At 48.0% G+C, this 16245-nt stretch overlaps 1 protein-coding gene across 3 annotated transcripts in view; it reads left to right on the top strand.

Annotated features, from left to right (window-relative positions):
• Positions 1-822: 822 nt before the first annotated feature.
• PCCB (propionyl-CoA carboxylase subunit beta) overlaps positions 823-16245 on the top strand; it is a 74375-nt gene continuing 58952 nt past the window's right edge. For all 3 annotated transcript variants that reach the window (XR_016233291.1, XM_051859007.3, XM_051859006.3), the window contains exons 1-4: positions 823-1017; positions 3949-4068; positions 6596-6664; positions 9172-9228. Coding sequence is in view for 2 of the 3 variants with exons in the window: in XM_051859007.3 (XP_051714967.1) it covers positions 835-1017; positions 3949-4068; positions 6596-6664; positions 9172-9228 (429 nt within the window). In the remaining variant the exon portion in view is untranslated. The remainder of the gene's footprint in view (positions 1018-3948; positions 4069-6595; positions 6665-9171; positions 9229-16245) is intronic.

Below are 16245 nucleotides of genomic sequence, written 5' to 3'. Positions count from 1 at the left end.
GACCTCTGCATACTTCTTCATAATTTTTGTTTTGTAAATTTAAAACTATACAGGAATATAAATTAATTTTTTTAAAGTAAGGGTCCTCTATTGAATACATGGTGCATAGTAGGACTGCTCCAATCCTGGCTCCACTGATCATCACTCTTGGTTCTTTTGTATTTCAATTTTATTTACTGGGAGGGTGTTGTGGGAGGGGGGGAGAGGCAGAGAGAGAGAGAGAGAGAGAGAGAGAGAGAGAGAGAGAGAATCTTCCATTCACCAGTTCACTGCCCCAGTGTCGTCTGCAACAGCCAGGCGGGGCCGGCTGAAGCCAGAGGCCTCGGACCGTCACCTGCTGCCTCCCACGTGCACGTTAGCCCCGAGCTGGATGGGATGCCGGTGGGACTCCACCTGTAGGGGGCGCGGGTGTCCCGAGGAACGGTGTCAGCCGCTGCCCACGGCTCGGGATGAATTGCTGCACCTCTCTTAGCTTCATCTGCCCCACCTACGAAGTCAGGCTAACAAGCTGTTGCGAGGTTAAATATAAAATATAAATTGGCACCAATACACGCTATTTCTCAATATCTACTTATTTTATGGAAATGGGACGACCCAGCGGGTATTAGGTGACCAAAGAAGAGCAAGGACTCAGTCCGTCTTCTGTGCTTCCAGGAAGTGGCAAGCTCGGAGAACCACTCTTGCTTCAACCCCAGCACGACCCCACGCCCACCCCGACACGCCGCCCACGGCGCGACCTGCAACCCGGTGCCCGGCTCCCCACTGCGCAGGCGCACAGCCCGCAGCAAGCACACTTTCTGCACATGCGTACTCAAGGGCACCGACTGAGCAAACATGGCGGCGGCAGTGCGAGTGCTGGCGGCTGGAGCCAGGCTGCGCGTTCTCCCCGGCGGCCTGAGCACCGCGGTCCGCAGCCTTTGCAGCCAGCCCGTCTCGGTTAACGAGCGCATCGAGAACAAGCGCCGCGCCGCGCTGCTGGGAGGGGGCCAGCGCCGAATCGAAGCGCAGCATAAGCGAGTGAGTCCTGGCGCATCCGCGTAGATCCCGCCCCCGCGGCGTCTGCGACCTATCACAGCGTGCGCGGCGCGCGGGGGCCCGAGGCCTGCCAGCCAATCCGCGCGCTGCCTGGTGGACGGGGCGAGCAAACTCCCCTGGAGAACCTGTAGCCCCTCGCCTGGACGCCGGTGACAGGCGCGCCGCGCCCGTGCTGCGGGGATTGAGCCCGTCACTTCACAGCTGCAAACTCTGGGGCAGGCTCATCTCCTGCAGGCAGTTCGCCTTCAGCCGTAGCTAGTAGTCTTCCGTCGCGATCTTGTTAGAAGAGACAGCACTCAGTGAAACTATCTGCTCGTTCTTGGGCTCTCCAAGAGTGGCGGCGTGTTCTTCCCTTTCGGGAGCAGGGAAATCGAGGCGTGTCTGTCGGGGGGAAGCCTCATTAACCTGGGGCCGGGGGCTCCCTGAGCCTGCGCGGGGACCCTGGGGAACCCTTGGGAGCTGGGCGCTCCTGGGCCTGCCTGGTGGGGAGCCTGTGGCCCCTCTGGGAGCGCGCCGGCCACTCGCCGGGGTTGGCCGGAGTGAGTGAGCAGCCGAGGCACTGCTGCCCGTCGTCCGGATGTTGAGCTGGCCTTCGGAGAGAGCTGGGTGGACCGGTCGGAGGCAGCAGGAACCGTGCTCTGAGGGGCGGCCCCAGACTGGAAGCCAGGCCTGCTCAGTGCGCGCCTGGGTGTGCTGTGCTGGTTAGATCACCAGGGCAAAGCACCGGAATGAGACTCCTAGGCTTTCGTGTGTGTGAGCGAGCCGTGCCTTTGAGGAGGGCTGGAAGCCTCACTGAACGGCCCTTTGAGGCCAAGTCGAGTGTTGATTCAGGCCTCATCCATTTCCGTTTGACGGGGACCCGGAGGTGACAGGTCCCTTCTGACACTTGGGGGTGAGATGTAAATTTGGCTGATGGTTTGAGGTAGCAGAGCTGAGCTGCCTTCCCTCTCTTCCGTGGGGTGCTGTGTCCAGGGTGAGGGGAGGAACCAGCACGGGCTCCCTGCATTCTTTCTGTCTGGGCCTATTGCTCAGTCCTCCCCAGAACACCCCCCCCCCCCCCCGCAGGCACATCCTTCTGGTTTAGAAGCCTCATCCAGAGCTGACTTAGGAGGCAGGCTTGGTTTAACGCCCCTACCCCACCCCTTTGGACTGCTCCCATGGCATAGATTTCCCAGAAGTGGCATTAGGGAGTCAAAGGGTGTGAATATTAAAAACATTCTGCAACTACAGTCGGCAGACTCACCTCCCCCAAGCTCACCCTGCTTTACACAACCGTGTGTGGGATTGCCTGTTTCGACACAAGCTCGCCAACTTTGGCTGCTTTCCTAAAGGGAAAAAACAGCCAAGTTGAAGTGTTTCACCTGTGGTGAGGACAGTGGGCCGGGTTTTTTTTTTTTTTTTTTTTTTTTTTGCATTTCTTTATTCATTTATTTTTTAAAAAATTTTTATTTGAGAGGCAGAGTTACAGATAGTATGAGAGAGAGAAAGGTCTTCCATCCACTGGTTTACTTCCCAAATGGCTGGAGCTGAGCTGATCTGAAGCCAGGAGCCAGGAACTTCTTCCAGATCCCCTATGCCGGTGCAGGGGCCCAAGGACTTGGGCCATCTTCTACTGCTTTCCCACGTCATAGGAGAGAGCTGGATCAGAAGTGGAGCAGCCAGGACACGAACCGTGCTGCAGGCAGTGGCTTTATCTGCTACACAGTGGAGGGTCTTGATAGAGGGAGGGCTCCCATCTCACCTCTCCCAGAAAGCAATTTTTCACTCAAGTGAGCTTTTTAGCACAAACTCCCACCCCCTTTTACTCAGCTGCTCTGTGCTGCATGGCCCATTGTGTCATGGTGCCACTGTCTAGTGTATAACATAGGAGGAAAAGGAGACACCTAGGGAGGGGGCAGGAGAAGCAGGAATTAGTGTGTCCTTGGGATAGCAACTGGAGCAGGAGGGGGTGTTTGGGCCCTGGTGAAGCTTCTGTAGGCTTCCCTGGAAAAAGCCTGTGATCTGGGTGTAGCTTCAGACCCTGCTTGAAGCCTGCTTTTCTTTTTTCTAAGATTTATTTATTTATTTGAAAGTCAGAGTTACACAGAGAGAGAAGAAGAGACAGAGAGAGGTCTTCCATCCGATGGTTCACTCCCCAATTGGCCATCAATGGCTGGAGCTACGCCGATCTGAAGCCAGGAGCCAGGAGCTTCCTCGGGGTCTCCCTCATGGGTGCAGGGGCCCAAGGACCATCTTCTACTGCTTTCCCAAGCCATAGCAGAGAGCTGGATTGGAAGTGGAGCAGCCAGGTCTCGAACCGGCACCCGTATGGGATGCCGGCGCTTCAGGCCAGGGCGTTAACCCACTGCGCCATAGCGCCAGCCCTATCTTGCTTTTCCATTCTTAATTTACTTTAAAATTTTTCTTTATTTGAAAGGCAGAGTGACACAGAGAGGGGGTAGGGAGGGAGAGAGAGAAAGAGAGTCTGTTATCTGCTGGTTTACTCCCGAGATGCCTGCCAACAGCCTAGGCTAGGACAGGCTGAAGCCAGGAGCCGTGAACTCCTTGCAGGTCTCCCATGTGAGTGTGAGGAACTCAAGCACTTGGGCCATCATCTGCTGCCTTCCCAAGTGCATTACAAGGAGCTGCATGGGGCACGGAGCAGCTGGGATGTGAGCTGGCACTCTGATACGGCTCTGCTGTGCTACAATGCCGGCGCCCCCTCTTTCTTACTTATTTCCCAGCTTTCTCCCCCCGGTCTTCCTTACCAGCTGAAGTCTGTCGATAACACCTGGTGCCGTGGGCTGGTAGGGCAGAGGCTTTTGCATGAGGTGAAGGAGTGAAACCTGCCGTCCTAGCCCTTCTGTGGGTACCCCGACTTTGCTTACTAACGTTGTCTGCGAGGACATCGCTGAGTGTTGTGTTTTGCTGTAGGGAAAGCTGACGGCCAGGGAACGGATCAGCCTCTTACTGGACCCTGGCAGCTTTGTGGAGAGCGACATGTTCGTGGAACACAGATGTGCGGATTTTGGAATGGCTGCTGATAAGAATAAGGTAATGGCGTGACCGCTTGCCAGTGCGTCTCTGTTGGCCCACCTGCTAGAGAAGCGAGTCCGTCAGACTTCTCCATGAAGTGCTGGAGAAGCATTACTGGGGTTTCCACTCTCAGCTTCGTCTGTGGGTGGAGGGTGGGTGGGCTGCTCGGACCCCGGGCTCTGGTTGTACGTTCAGAGTTCTCGCAGGGACAGAATGACAAACTTGGAAGGACAGGATGAGAGTGTCTTTTCGTTGTGTTCTGATCGGATTGATTGCCTCTGTTGACACACTTCAGGCCTCTGCCTTAGAGTTCTTGAGATTTCTCCAACACTTCTTCCTTCAACTGGATGCTTTCCATAGGTACACAGAGTTCTTTTTACTAACTTAAAATTTTTCAAATTTTTACTTCTTTGGAAGGCAGAGAGACACAGAGGGAACAGACAAAAACAAGTCTCCCATCGGCTGGTTTACTCCCCAAATGCCTGCAATAGCTGGGACTGGGTCAGGCCAAGTCGGAAACTGGGAATTCCATCCAGTGATGGAAGGGACCTAATTACTCGTGCCATCACCTGCTGCCTCCCAGGGTGTGCATTAGCAGGAACCTGGAGTCAGGTGTGGAGCTGGGAATTGAATCCACACACTCTGAAATGGGATTTGGCAATCCCAAGTGGCTTATTAACTGTTATGCCAAACGCCCTTTTCTTTGGACTCTTTTTTTAAAAGATTTATATTTTTACTTGTAAGGCAGAGTTGGGGGGGGCAGTCTTCCATCTGCCACAATAGGCAGGGCTGAGCCGGGCAGAAGCCAGGAGCCTGGAACTCCATGTGCATCTCCCATGTGGGTGTCAGGATCCCAAGCACTTGGGCCATCTTCTGTTGCTTTCCCAGATGCATTAGCAGGGAGCTAGATTGGAAGTGGAGCAATGGGAACTTGAACTGGCACTCATATGGAATGTTGCATCACAAGCAGTGGCTTAACCACTGCACCACAATGCCAGTCCCTGGATTTACTTTTGAACCAGTTTTCTGTGTGTGTGTGTGTGTGTGTGTGCTATTTGTGATAGATTTGTAAACTTGGCACCAAACAACTTGCTTCAATTTGAGCCATTATGGGTCATAGCAAGATCCAATGCAAAATGGTGGGTTGATTTTTTTTTTTTTTTTTTTTGACAGGCAGAGTGGACAGTGAGAGAGAGAGAGAGAGAAAGGTCTTCCTTTTGCCGTTGGTTCACCCTCCAATGGCCGCCGCGGCCGGCGTGCTGCGACCAGCGCACTGCGCTGATCCGATGGCAGGAGCCAGGAGCCAGGTGCTTTTCCTGGTCTCCCATGGGGTGCAGGGCCCAAGCACCTGGGCCATCCTCCACTGCACTCCCTGGCCACAGCAGAGAGCTGGCCTGGAAGAGGGGCAACCGGGACAGAATCCGGCGCCCCGACCGGGACTAGAACCTGGTGTGCCGGCGCCGCTAGGCGGAGGATTAGCCTAGTGAGCCGCGGCGCCGGCCCTGGGTTGATTTTTTTAAGGTTCAGTGTAGGGGTAAGTAGCTTTGGGGAGTTATCATGTATGTTTATTTATTAGTATTTTAATTTTTAAAGAGTTTTTATTTATTTATTTGAAAGGCAGTGTTATGGGGTTGGGAGTGGAGAGAGATATCTCCTGTCTGCTGGTTCATGACCAAAATAGCTGCAATGGCTAGGGCTGGGCCTGGCTGAAGCCAGGAGCTAGGAGCTGCTCTGGTCTCCCACATGGGTGCAGGGACCCAAGCACTTGGGCCATCCTCCGCTGCCCTCCTAGGTGCATTAGCAGGAACCTGGATTGGAAGTGGAGCAGCTGGGAGTTGAACTGGCACCCGTATGGGATGCTGGCGTTGCAGGTGGTGGCTTAACCCGTGTGCCACAGCACTGAGCCCTAAGTTTTGTTACTTATTTGAGAGGCAGAGAGAAAGAGAGCAAGTGAGCATGAGCACAAGAGCTCCATACCCGTCTGCTGGCTCCATACTCAAATGCCTGTAATAGCCAGAAACGGGCTGGCCACAGCTAGGCGCTGGGAACTCAGCTCGGGTTTCCCACGTGAGTGGCAGGAACCCAGCTTCTTGAGCCGTCACGGTTGCCTTCCAGGGTCTGCATTCACAAGTCTGCAGTCAGGGGCTGGAGCTGGATATGGAAGCGGGACGCTCTGGTATGTGACATAGCCATTCAACCTCATCTTTAGTGCCAGGCCCAGCGCCTGCCCTTGGCGTGTTTCTTATGTGCCCTTCCTCCTCGGAGCCCTTACAGTGGTGGCTCTCAGGGTCTCCTGATTATTTTGCGTTTTGGAAGAACAGTGAGTCCTGAGGCTACAGTGCCCGTTGCTCCAGCTGAAGCAGCAGCAGCCCCGTAGTCGCGTTACAGAGCCTACTACAGAGCCTTCGTGTTTATCCATATTGAAGCTTCAGGAATTTGGTGTGCCTGTGTATTTGGTTTTGGCTCTCCTTGAGGCATAGTTGCCAAACTCGTTGAAAAAAGTATTGGGATTTTTTCAACCTTTATTTTTCTGTTTCTCTGATAGTTTCCTGGAGACAGCGTCGTCACTGGACACGGCCGAATACATGGGAGATTGGTTTATATCTTCAGTCAGGTATCCGTCAAGTCCAACAGCCTGAGCTTTCCTGGAGGACCGAGCCAGGAGCAAAAGACGCGACAGGGAACGATCCTGGGGCATGGAAACTTGCTCGTAGTTTGGGCTGGAAGAGGGATTCTCCTGTTTTTCAGCGCTAGGTCTAGAGTGTTAGGTTTGTGTTGGGGAGAACAAGTTGTTTGTTCGCTTCAGGGAGGATCACAGGCTGTGGCTTGTGCAAAATTGCCCCAGGAGCCAGGAGTTTATTCTGAGAGAGCTCGCTCTGGTTCTGTGCTTCGAGGGCCTCTGTTTCCTGGCAGTGTGTGTGGACTGAGAGAATTAGCGGGTGCAGCCTGGGCAGAGCAGGCTTAACTTTCTGAACCACAGCCCCTAAGCTTTGGACTTCCATGAAAGTGGTCGGGCTGCATCTGGACAGATACAATTTGTTTGCACTGACGCTGCCGGAGAATGTCATGGGTTGCATAGTCGCCCCTCCGAGCTGTCCACATCCTGACCCCAGGAGTGATGGATTTGTTACTTTCCGTGGCAGAGGAGGAATTACAATAGAAGGTGTGGGTTATCCAATAGAACCACAAATGTCCTTAAGAGTGGAAGAAATCAGCCCTTAAAGCATGCGGATCCAGCTGAAAAGCCCATGAGAGTATTTCAGGCATGGAAAGCCAAGACACTCTCCCTCCAAAAAAACCAAAAAAACAAAAACAAAAAAACCTAAATGAAAGATCTCCGCGAGTGAGATCCCAGTGGAAAGAACAGGTCATCAAAGAAGGAGGTACCTTTCTCTGAAGGGAGGAGAGAACTTCCACTTTGACTACGACCTTGTCTAAATATGATCAGAGTCAGTGAACTCAAAAGGCTTCCATAGCCTTGACAACTCATGACAAGAGCCTAGGGTGATTACTGGTGCCATAAACAAGAGTGTCAATTTGTTAAGTCAACAACAGGAGTCACTGTGCACTTACTCCTCATGTAGGATCTCTGTCCTTAATGTGCTGTACATTGTGATTTAATGCTATAACTAGTACTCAAACAGTATTTTTCACTTCGTGTTTCTATGTGGGTGCAAACTGTTGAAATCTTTACTTAATGTATGCTAAACTGATCTTCTGTATATAAAGAGAATTGAAAATGAATCGATGTGAATGGAAGGGGAGAGGGAGCGGGAAAGGGGAGGGTTGCGGGTGGGAGGGAAGTCATGGTGGGGGGGCAATGTAGTCCATAAGCTGTACTTTGGAAATTTATATTCATAAAATAAAAGTTAAAAAAAAAAACACATTAAAGGTTCAAAAAAAGAGTGGAAGAGGGACACTGAAGGTGAGGTCAGAGTGACACGATGAGAGAAGGACTTTATCTGCCGTGGCTGGCTATGGAGGTGGAGGAAGGGGACAGTTTCTGGAAGCTGGAAAAGGCAAGAAGACAGATTCTTCCCTGGGGCCTCCAGAGAGGAGCACACCCCCACCAGAACCACAGTGCTGTAAGTCAGTGTTGGTTCAAGCCTCTGAATGTGTGTAAACTGTTGTGTACTCCTTTGGCCTTACGTATTTTCCCTCCAGAGGTGGAAATAAATATATATAACTATGAATATTTAGTTCCTTTTTTTAAAAAGATTTATTTATTTATTGAAAGTCAGAGTTACACAGAATGAGGAGAGGCAGAGAGACAGAGAGAGGTCTTCCATCCAACGGTTCACTCCCCAATTGGCCGCAACGGCCGGAGCTGTGCCGATCCGAAGGCAGGAGCCAGGAGTTTCTTCCAGGTCTCCCATGCAGGTGCAGGGCCCAAGGACTTGGGCCATCTTCTACTGCTTTCCCAGGCCATAGCAGAGAGCTGGATCAGAAGTGGAGCAGCCAGGACTTGAACTGGCACCCATATGGGATGCCAGAGCCTCAGACCAGGGTGTTAACCCTCCGCACCACTCTGCCGGCCCCATCCCTTTACAGAACTAAAGTTAGTAGTTTACCTAGGAACCTATAATGTATCTAAAAGGCAGAGTTACAGAGAGACAGGGACAGGTTTCTTCCATTCACTGACTCCTCAAATGGCCACAATGGCCTGGACTGGGCCAAGCTGAAGCCAGGAGCCTTGAACTCCATCTGGGTCTCCTACATGAGTGACAGGGTCCCAAGGACTTGGGCCATCTTCTGCTGCTTTCCCAGGCACATTAGCAGGGAGCTGGATCGGGAATGGAGTATCTGGGACTCAAATCAGCACCCATTTGGGATGCCAGTACCTCAGGCAGAGGCTTAACCTATGCCACAGTGCCAGCCCCTGCAAATCATTTTGTAGAGCAAAAACTATATGTTTTGCCCTTGATAACACATGACCTCTCTGGATGATGTTTTATTCACTGTTCTACAGAATAATCTATAAATCAAATCTTTAGCCTGTTTTTGCCAACTTCTGGAAGTCCTTTAAAAACTTTTGAGTTTTCGATTTCCTTTTCTGTTGGGTCTTCGTCTCTGACCAGTCACTACATTCTACTTGTTGATTTAATTGTGTTTTCTCTTCAGGACTTCACAGTTTTTGGAGGCAGTCTGTCAGGAGCTCATGCCCAGAAGATCTGCAAAGTAAGTGCTTTATATTGAAAACAGACCGGATAGGTTCATCAGTGACATTGTGTATGCTGTGTTTCCTTGGTTTGCAAGACACTGAGCTGGGAGCTCGTGGTGGGGAGGAGTCGTGCTGGTGCTAACCCAAAGGGACTCTTCACAGTTTTGGGTACCGCAGATTTCTTTGATGGGGTGGCAATGGCTGGAACCTTGTGCTTTTCCATGCATAGAATGCATTGGACTACAAAAACTGAAAAACATTTTTTAAAAAGCCCCTCATTTATAATATGTGTGCTGCTTTATTAATGCATTGGTGCATAAGGTTTTCCAGTGGATCGAATAGCTGGTGGAATTTCGAAGTAGGCAGGAGTGACAATGATATTTCAGGATATCTGTAGCAGCTTTACTGTGATAAAAATATCTGGCATATGTGAATGGTGAAGTCACAGGTATCTTTCTAAGACTGCTGTGGTTTGCTGCCTAATGCTGAAGATCGGCTAGAGTTAGTGAGCATACAGGTGTAAATATTTTCCCATCCAAGCTCAGGGGCCCCCTGAAATCTGTTCACAGACCCCCTTGAGGTTCCAAGGACCCCGATAAAGAACCACCTGTCAGGGGGAAAGGCCAGGGGCTGAGAGGTAAGGGGCAGCGCAAGGACTGCATGATGGTGTTTTTGAATTTTGCAGGATTTCAGTGCTCTGGAGAGGAATAAAGCATAGGTTGTTATTGGAAGAAATTTGGCATTAAAGTCGAGCTAAGCCGAGCTGACAAGTGCTTGGGCCCCTGGACTCACATTAGAGAACCAGATGAAGCTCTTGGCTCCTGGCTTCAACCTGGCCCAGAGCTTGCTTGCTCTCTCTCTCTCTTTCTGTAATTCTGACTTTCAAAGAAATATTAAATATTACAACCTGAGCTTGCAGGTTGCATTGAGCAATCTTATTCCTTGCTGATGGGAAGTGCTTTGGCTCTTGGGTTTTGGGGGTTTTAATCATCCTCTTTTTTTTAAATTAAAGATTTATTTATTTGAAAGGCAGAATCACAGGGAGGGAGAGATCTTTCACTCACTGGTTTACTCCCTAAATGGCCTCAATGGCCAAGGCTGGGCCTGGCCAAAGCCGGGTGCGTGGAACTCTATTCTGTTCTCCCATGTGGGAAGCAGGAGCCCAAGCATTTGGGCCATCTTATACTGCTTTCCCAGGTGCATTAGCAGAGAGCAACATTGAAAGTGGAGCAGCCCACATGGGAATTGTTGCTCATATGGGATGTTGGCATTACAGGTCACATCTTAACTAGTTGCACCACAACACTGACCCCTAATTTGCCTCTTAAATATCTGGTCCTGTGTCTTGCATGAAGGGACTCGGTCATCATGGGTTGGGAGGGAGGTGTGAGACCAATGTTACCTCCTGTTTTGAAAGGTATAGTCGGGGCCGGTGCCATGGCTCACTTGGTTAATCCTCTGCCTGTGGCACCGTCATCCCATATGGGCACTGTTTCTAGTCCCGGTTGGTCCTCTTCCAGTCCAGCTCTCTGCTGTGGCCTGGGAGGGCAGTGGAGGATGGCCCAAGTGCTTGGGCCCCACACCTGCATGGGAAACTGGGAAGAAGCATCTGGCTCCTGGCTTCGGATTGGCACAGCGCCGGCCGTAGTGGCCATTTGGGGAGTGAACCAATGGAAGGAAAGCCTTTCTCTCTTTCTCACTGTCTATAACTCTCTCTACCTGTCAAATAAATTAAAGAAAAGTATAGTTGATTGGATTAAGATGGTGGCATAGGGAGCTTACTGCTGTAGTCTTGAAGAAGATAGTTTAAAAAAAGTGGAGAGAGTGCAGTCTCAGGAAAGAGTTAGGAAGAAAATGGCAGAGGAAACTCTGCAAATTAGAGGGACACAGCAGACCTTTGTGGAGGGCAAGGACACGCACAACTCAGGACCCCAGCAGCTGAGAGCCTCTGTACCAGCTTTGGAGAGTGAGGTGAGACCAGACTGCAGTAGCCCAAGCCATTGGCAATAGAGCTGCAGGAAGAGCCTAGAAGGAATCCTGCTTGGAGCCCTGTGGGGGATAGTGTACTTGCCAAACTAGAGGAGAAAAGGGGGGGGGCACATTTCTCTTTCCCTGATCACCCTGCAATGGCATCCTGTAACAAGCCAGTAGAGAGCAGGTGCCATTTTGGAAATATGTAACAGCTGTGCCAGCTTGTGTCCATGTCCAGCAGCCAGCTGAGTGGAGACTCCTGAGTCTGCTGGGGAGAACTGACAGGGGTCTGAGTGCTTGTGACTGGGGGAGGCTTGTGTGCTGGGGCTGTGAAAACATTGAGGTTGTGTGGAAGGCTCAAGGTGGGCAGTCACTGTGGGAGGCGCTACCTGCTCAGAGCTACCTGGTTACCTGGTGAGGAGCATTGCTGGGGAATCTGCTTACACAGGGGACTGCATACACAGATCCTTTGTGTGGTTCTTGTGGCATAGCGGATGAATATTTATACCCACTGGGGATAGCACCCAGGCACTTATCTACTCTGAGGGGAGGAGGTGAGTTGAGTCTATGCCAGCAGAGCAGAACAAACCTCCCTCTGGTTTAAAAAAAAAGAAAAGCCAGTGCCACAGCTCACTAGGCTAATCCTCCACCTGTGGTGCCGGCACTCCAGGTTCTAGTCCCGGTCGGGCGCCGGATTCTGTCCCAGTTGCTCCTCTTCCAATCCAGCTCTCTGCTGTGGCCCGGGAGTGCAGTGGAGGATGGCCCAAGTGCTTGGGCCCTGCACCCCATGGGAGACCAGGAGAAGCACCTGGCTCCTGGCTTTGGATCAGCATGGTGCACCGGCCACAGTGGCCATTGGGGGGTGAACCAATGGAAAAAGGAAGACCTTTCTCTCTGTCTCTCTCACTGTCCACTCTGCCTGTCAAAAAAATAATAATAATAAAATTTAAAAAATTTAAAAAAAAGATTTACCATGCCCAACCTGGGTGTGTCACCTTAGACATACCCTTCACCCTGGAGAACTGAATGGAGCTCTCTGGCCACATCCTGAGCCTTCCACACAGCTTCAGTGTCTGTCTTTCCTCCACATGCCTCCAGATATTCACTGCAGGCAGACACTCCACTGATTCACAGAGGAATAATACAAAGCTAAAAGCTGCTACAATAGAAAAAAAAAACAAAGAAACCAATGAATATCTTCACAAATGCCAAGTAACAAATGCACCAATTCAAGAAACAAGAATAAGGAAGACACATGGTGCCCTCAAAAGAACACAACACTTCAGTACTAGATTGTGAAGATGAAGAGATTGAAGAAATGGCAGAAGTGGAATTCAAAATATTGATCATAGGATGACCTAGAAGTAATCAGAAGCAAACCACAAACTAATGAAATCTGTGCATGACATGATCCAAATTTCTGCCATGAATTTATGATCTTAAAGAGAAATCAAAATGAAATCTTGGAAATGACGAATTCAATAGAACAAATAAAAATGCAGTGGAAAGCCTTAACAGAATCGGTGAAGCAGAAGAAAGAATTTCTGACTTAGAAGACAAAGCACAGGAAATTATACAGTCAGACGAAAAACAAGAAGAAGAATTTAGAAAACTAAAAAACATTGTTGGGAATCTACAGGATACTATCAAATGATCCAACATATGGGTTCTAGGAATTCTGAAAGCATGGAAAGAGAATGAGTTAGAAGGCCTTATTAGTGAAACAATAACAGAAAATTTTCCTAATTTGGAGAAAGAAAGGGATATCCAAGTACAGGAAGCACATAGAACTCCTAATGGACATGACCAGAAAAGATCTTCACCATGACACGTTATCATGAAACCCTCCACAGTAGAACATAAAGATGCTAAAATGTGCGTGAGAGAAATGCCAGATTACTTTCAGAAGATATCCAGTTGGACTCACAGCTGACTTCTCATCAGAAACCCTACAGACTAGGAGAGAATGGCAAGATATTTGCCAAATTTTAAGAGGAAAAAAGTCATCCCAGAATACTGCACCCTGCAAAGCTCTCATTTATGAGTGAAGGTGAAATAAAGATCTTCCGTAACAAACAGAAATGGAAAGAATTTGTCACTACCCATGCAGCCTTGCAAAAGATGCTTAAGGATGTGCTGCACACAGAAACACAGAAACGTCATCACTATGAAAGAAGGTGGAGGCAGAAAATCTCCCAGTAAAAGTACAAAAGAAATCCAAAGGAAAAAATAGGAATATTTATGGAAAAATGGCAGGGCCAAGTCATTATTTATAAATAGTCACCTTGAATGTAAATAGCCTCAACTCTCCAGTTAAAAGACACAGACTGGCTGAATGGATTAAAAGAACAAAACCCATCTATTTTCTGCCTACAAGAAACACATTTCACCAACAAAGATACATGCAGACTGAAAGTGAAAGGATAAAAAAAAATCTATGCTAACAGAAACCAAAAAAGCTGGTGTAGCTATCCTAATATCAGACAACATAGCCTTTAACACAAAAACTGTTGAAAGAGACAAAGAAGAACACTATGTAATGATTAAGGGATCAATTCAACAGGAAGATGTCACTATTATAAAACTATATGCACCTAATTATGGGGCACCTGGCTACTCAAAAGAAATGTTAAAGGATCTAAGGGTAAACATAGACTCCCAAACAATAGTAGTGGGGGACTTCAATCCCATTTTCAGCAATGGACAGATCAGCAAGGAAACAACAGTTAATCGACACTATAGACCAAATGGACCTAACAGATATCTGCAAAACTGTCCATCCTACAGCTGCAGAATACATATTCTTCTCACAAGTGCATGGAGTTTTGTTTGGGATTGACTACATGCTAGGCCATAAAGCAAGTCTCAGCAAATTCGAAAAAAATCAAAATCATACCATGTATCTTTTTGGCCCACAGTGGAATGAAGCTCAAAATCAGCTCAGGAATCTTGAGAACAAGTGAAAACACATGGAGACTGTAGAACATGCTCCGTATGAACAGTGGTTTATTGAAGAAATCAAAAAATTTCTGGAAACAAATTAAGATGAAAATACAACATATCAAAACTTAGGGAGTATAACAAAAGTTGTGTTAAGAGGAAAATTTATAGCAATAGGTGCCTATATAAAAAAATTGGAAAGGCACCAAGTAAGTGAGCTATCAGTGCATCTCAAGGACCAAGAAAAACAACAGCAAACCAAACCCAAAACTAGTAGGAGAAAAGATGTAATTAAAATTAGAAATCAACAAAATCGAAACCAATAAAATGCAAAAGATCAGCAAAACAAAAAGCTGGTTTTTCCAAAAAAAGTAAATAAAATTAACAAACCGTTGGCCCAACTAACCAAAAAAGGAGGGAGAAGACCCAAATTAATAAAATTAGAGTTGCTGGCACTGTGGCATAGCAGATAAAGCAGCCACCTATAGCTCACACATCCCATATGGGCACTGGTTTGAGTCCCAGCTGCTGCACTTCCAGTTCAGCTCTCTGCTGTGGCCTGGGAAAGCAGTGGAAGATGGCCCAAGTCCTTGGGTCCTTGCACCCTCATGGGAGACCCAGAGAAGCTTCTGGCTCCTGGCTTCAGATCGGCGCAGCTCTGGCCATTGCTGCCAATTGGGGAGTGAACCTGAATATGGACAATCTCTCTGCCTTTCCTTCTCTCTCTGTATAACTGATTTTCAAATAAATAAATAAATCTGTAAAAAAAAAAAGACAATTAGATATGAAAAAGAAAGTGTAACAACAGATGCCACAGAAGTAAAAAAAAAAAATCATCAGAAATTACTGCAAAGAACTGTATGCCAACATCTGGGAAACCTAGAAGAAATGGATGGATTCCTGGACACATGCAACCTACCTACAGTAAGCAATGAAGACATAGAAAACCTAAATAGACCAGTAACCAATAGGGAGATTAAATCAATAATAAAGGCCCTTCTAATGAAGAAAGGCCCAAGAGTGGATAGCTTCACTGAAAAACTTTACCAGACATTTAAAGAACTAACTCCAATTACTCTTAATCTATTCAAAACAATTGGAAGGTAGAAAATCATCCCAAATTCTTTCTATGAAGCCAGCATCTCCTTAATTCCTAAACCTAAAAATGATCCAGCAGAGAAAGAGAGCTACAGACCAATTTCCCTGATGAACATAGACACAAATCTCCTCAACAAAATTCTAGCCAGTGGAATCCAACAACACATCAGAAAGATCATTCATTTGGACCAAGTGGGATTTATCCCTGGTATGGAGGGATGGTTCAACATTTGCAAAGCAATCAATGTGATACATCACATTAACAAACTAAAGAACAAAAACCATATGATTATCTTAATAGATGCGGAGAAAGCATTTGATAAAATACAATACCCTTTCATGATGAAAACTCTAAGAAAATTGAGTATAGAAGGAACATTCCTCAACACAAGGCAATTTATGACAAACCCATGGTCAGTGTCCTATTGAAGGGAGAAAAATTGGAAGCATCCTCACTGAGATATGGAACCAGAGAAGGATGCTTACTGTCACCATTGCTATTCAATATAGTCCTGGAAGTTTTAGCCAGAGCCATTAGGCAAGAAAAAGAAATCAAAGGGATACAAATTGGGAAGGAGGAAATCAGACTATCCCTATTTGCAGATGACATGATTATATATAACAGATACAAAAGACTTCAAAAAGAGACTATTGGAACTCATAGAAGAATTTGGTAAAGTAGCAGGATGTAAAAGTCAACAGCCTTTGTATATACAGAGAATGACATGGCTAAGAATTCCTTTTTTTTTTTTTTAAAGATTATTTATTTGACAGAGTTACACAGAGAGAATGAGAGGCAGAAAGAGGTCTTCCATCTGCTGGTTCACTCTCCAATTGGCTGCAACAGCTGGAGCTGAGCTTATCTGAAGCCAGGAGCCAGGAGCTTCTTCTTGGTTTCCCATGCAGATACAGGGGCCCAAGGACCTGGACCATCTTCTGCTGCTTTCCCAAGCCACAGCAGGGAGCTGGATTATAGGTGGAACAGATGGGACTCAAACATACAGTCACTATGGATGACAATATGG

This window comes from Oryctolagus cuniculus, chromosome 4 (assembly GCF_051225735.1).
Source record: "Oryctolagus cuniculus isolate XC-2025 breed Fujian yellow rabbit chromosome 4, ASM5122573v1, whole genome shotgun sequence".
Taxonomy (NCBI): Eukaryota; Metazoa; Chordata; class Mammalia; order Lagomorpha; family Leporidae; genus Oryctolagus; species Oryctolagus cuniculus.
The sequence above is the reverse complement of the archived record's forward strand: the minus strand, read 5'-3'. Positions and strand labels throughout refer to the sequence as shown.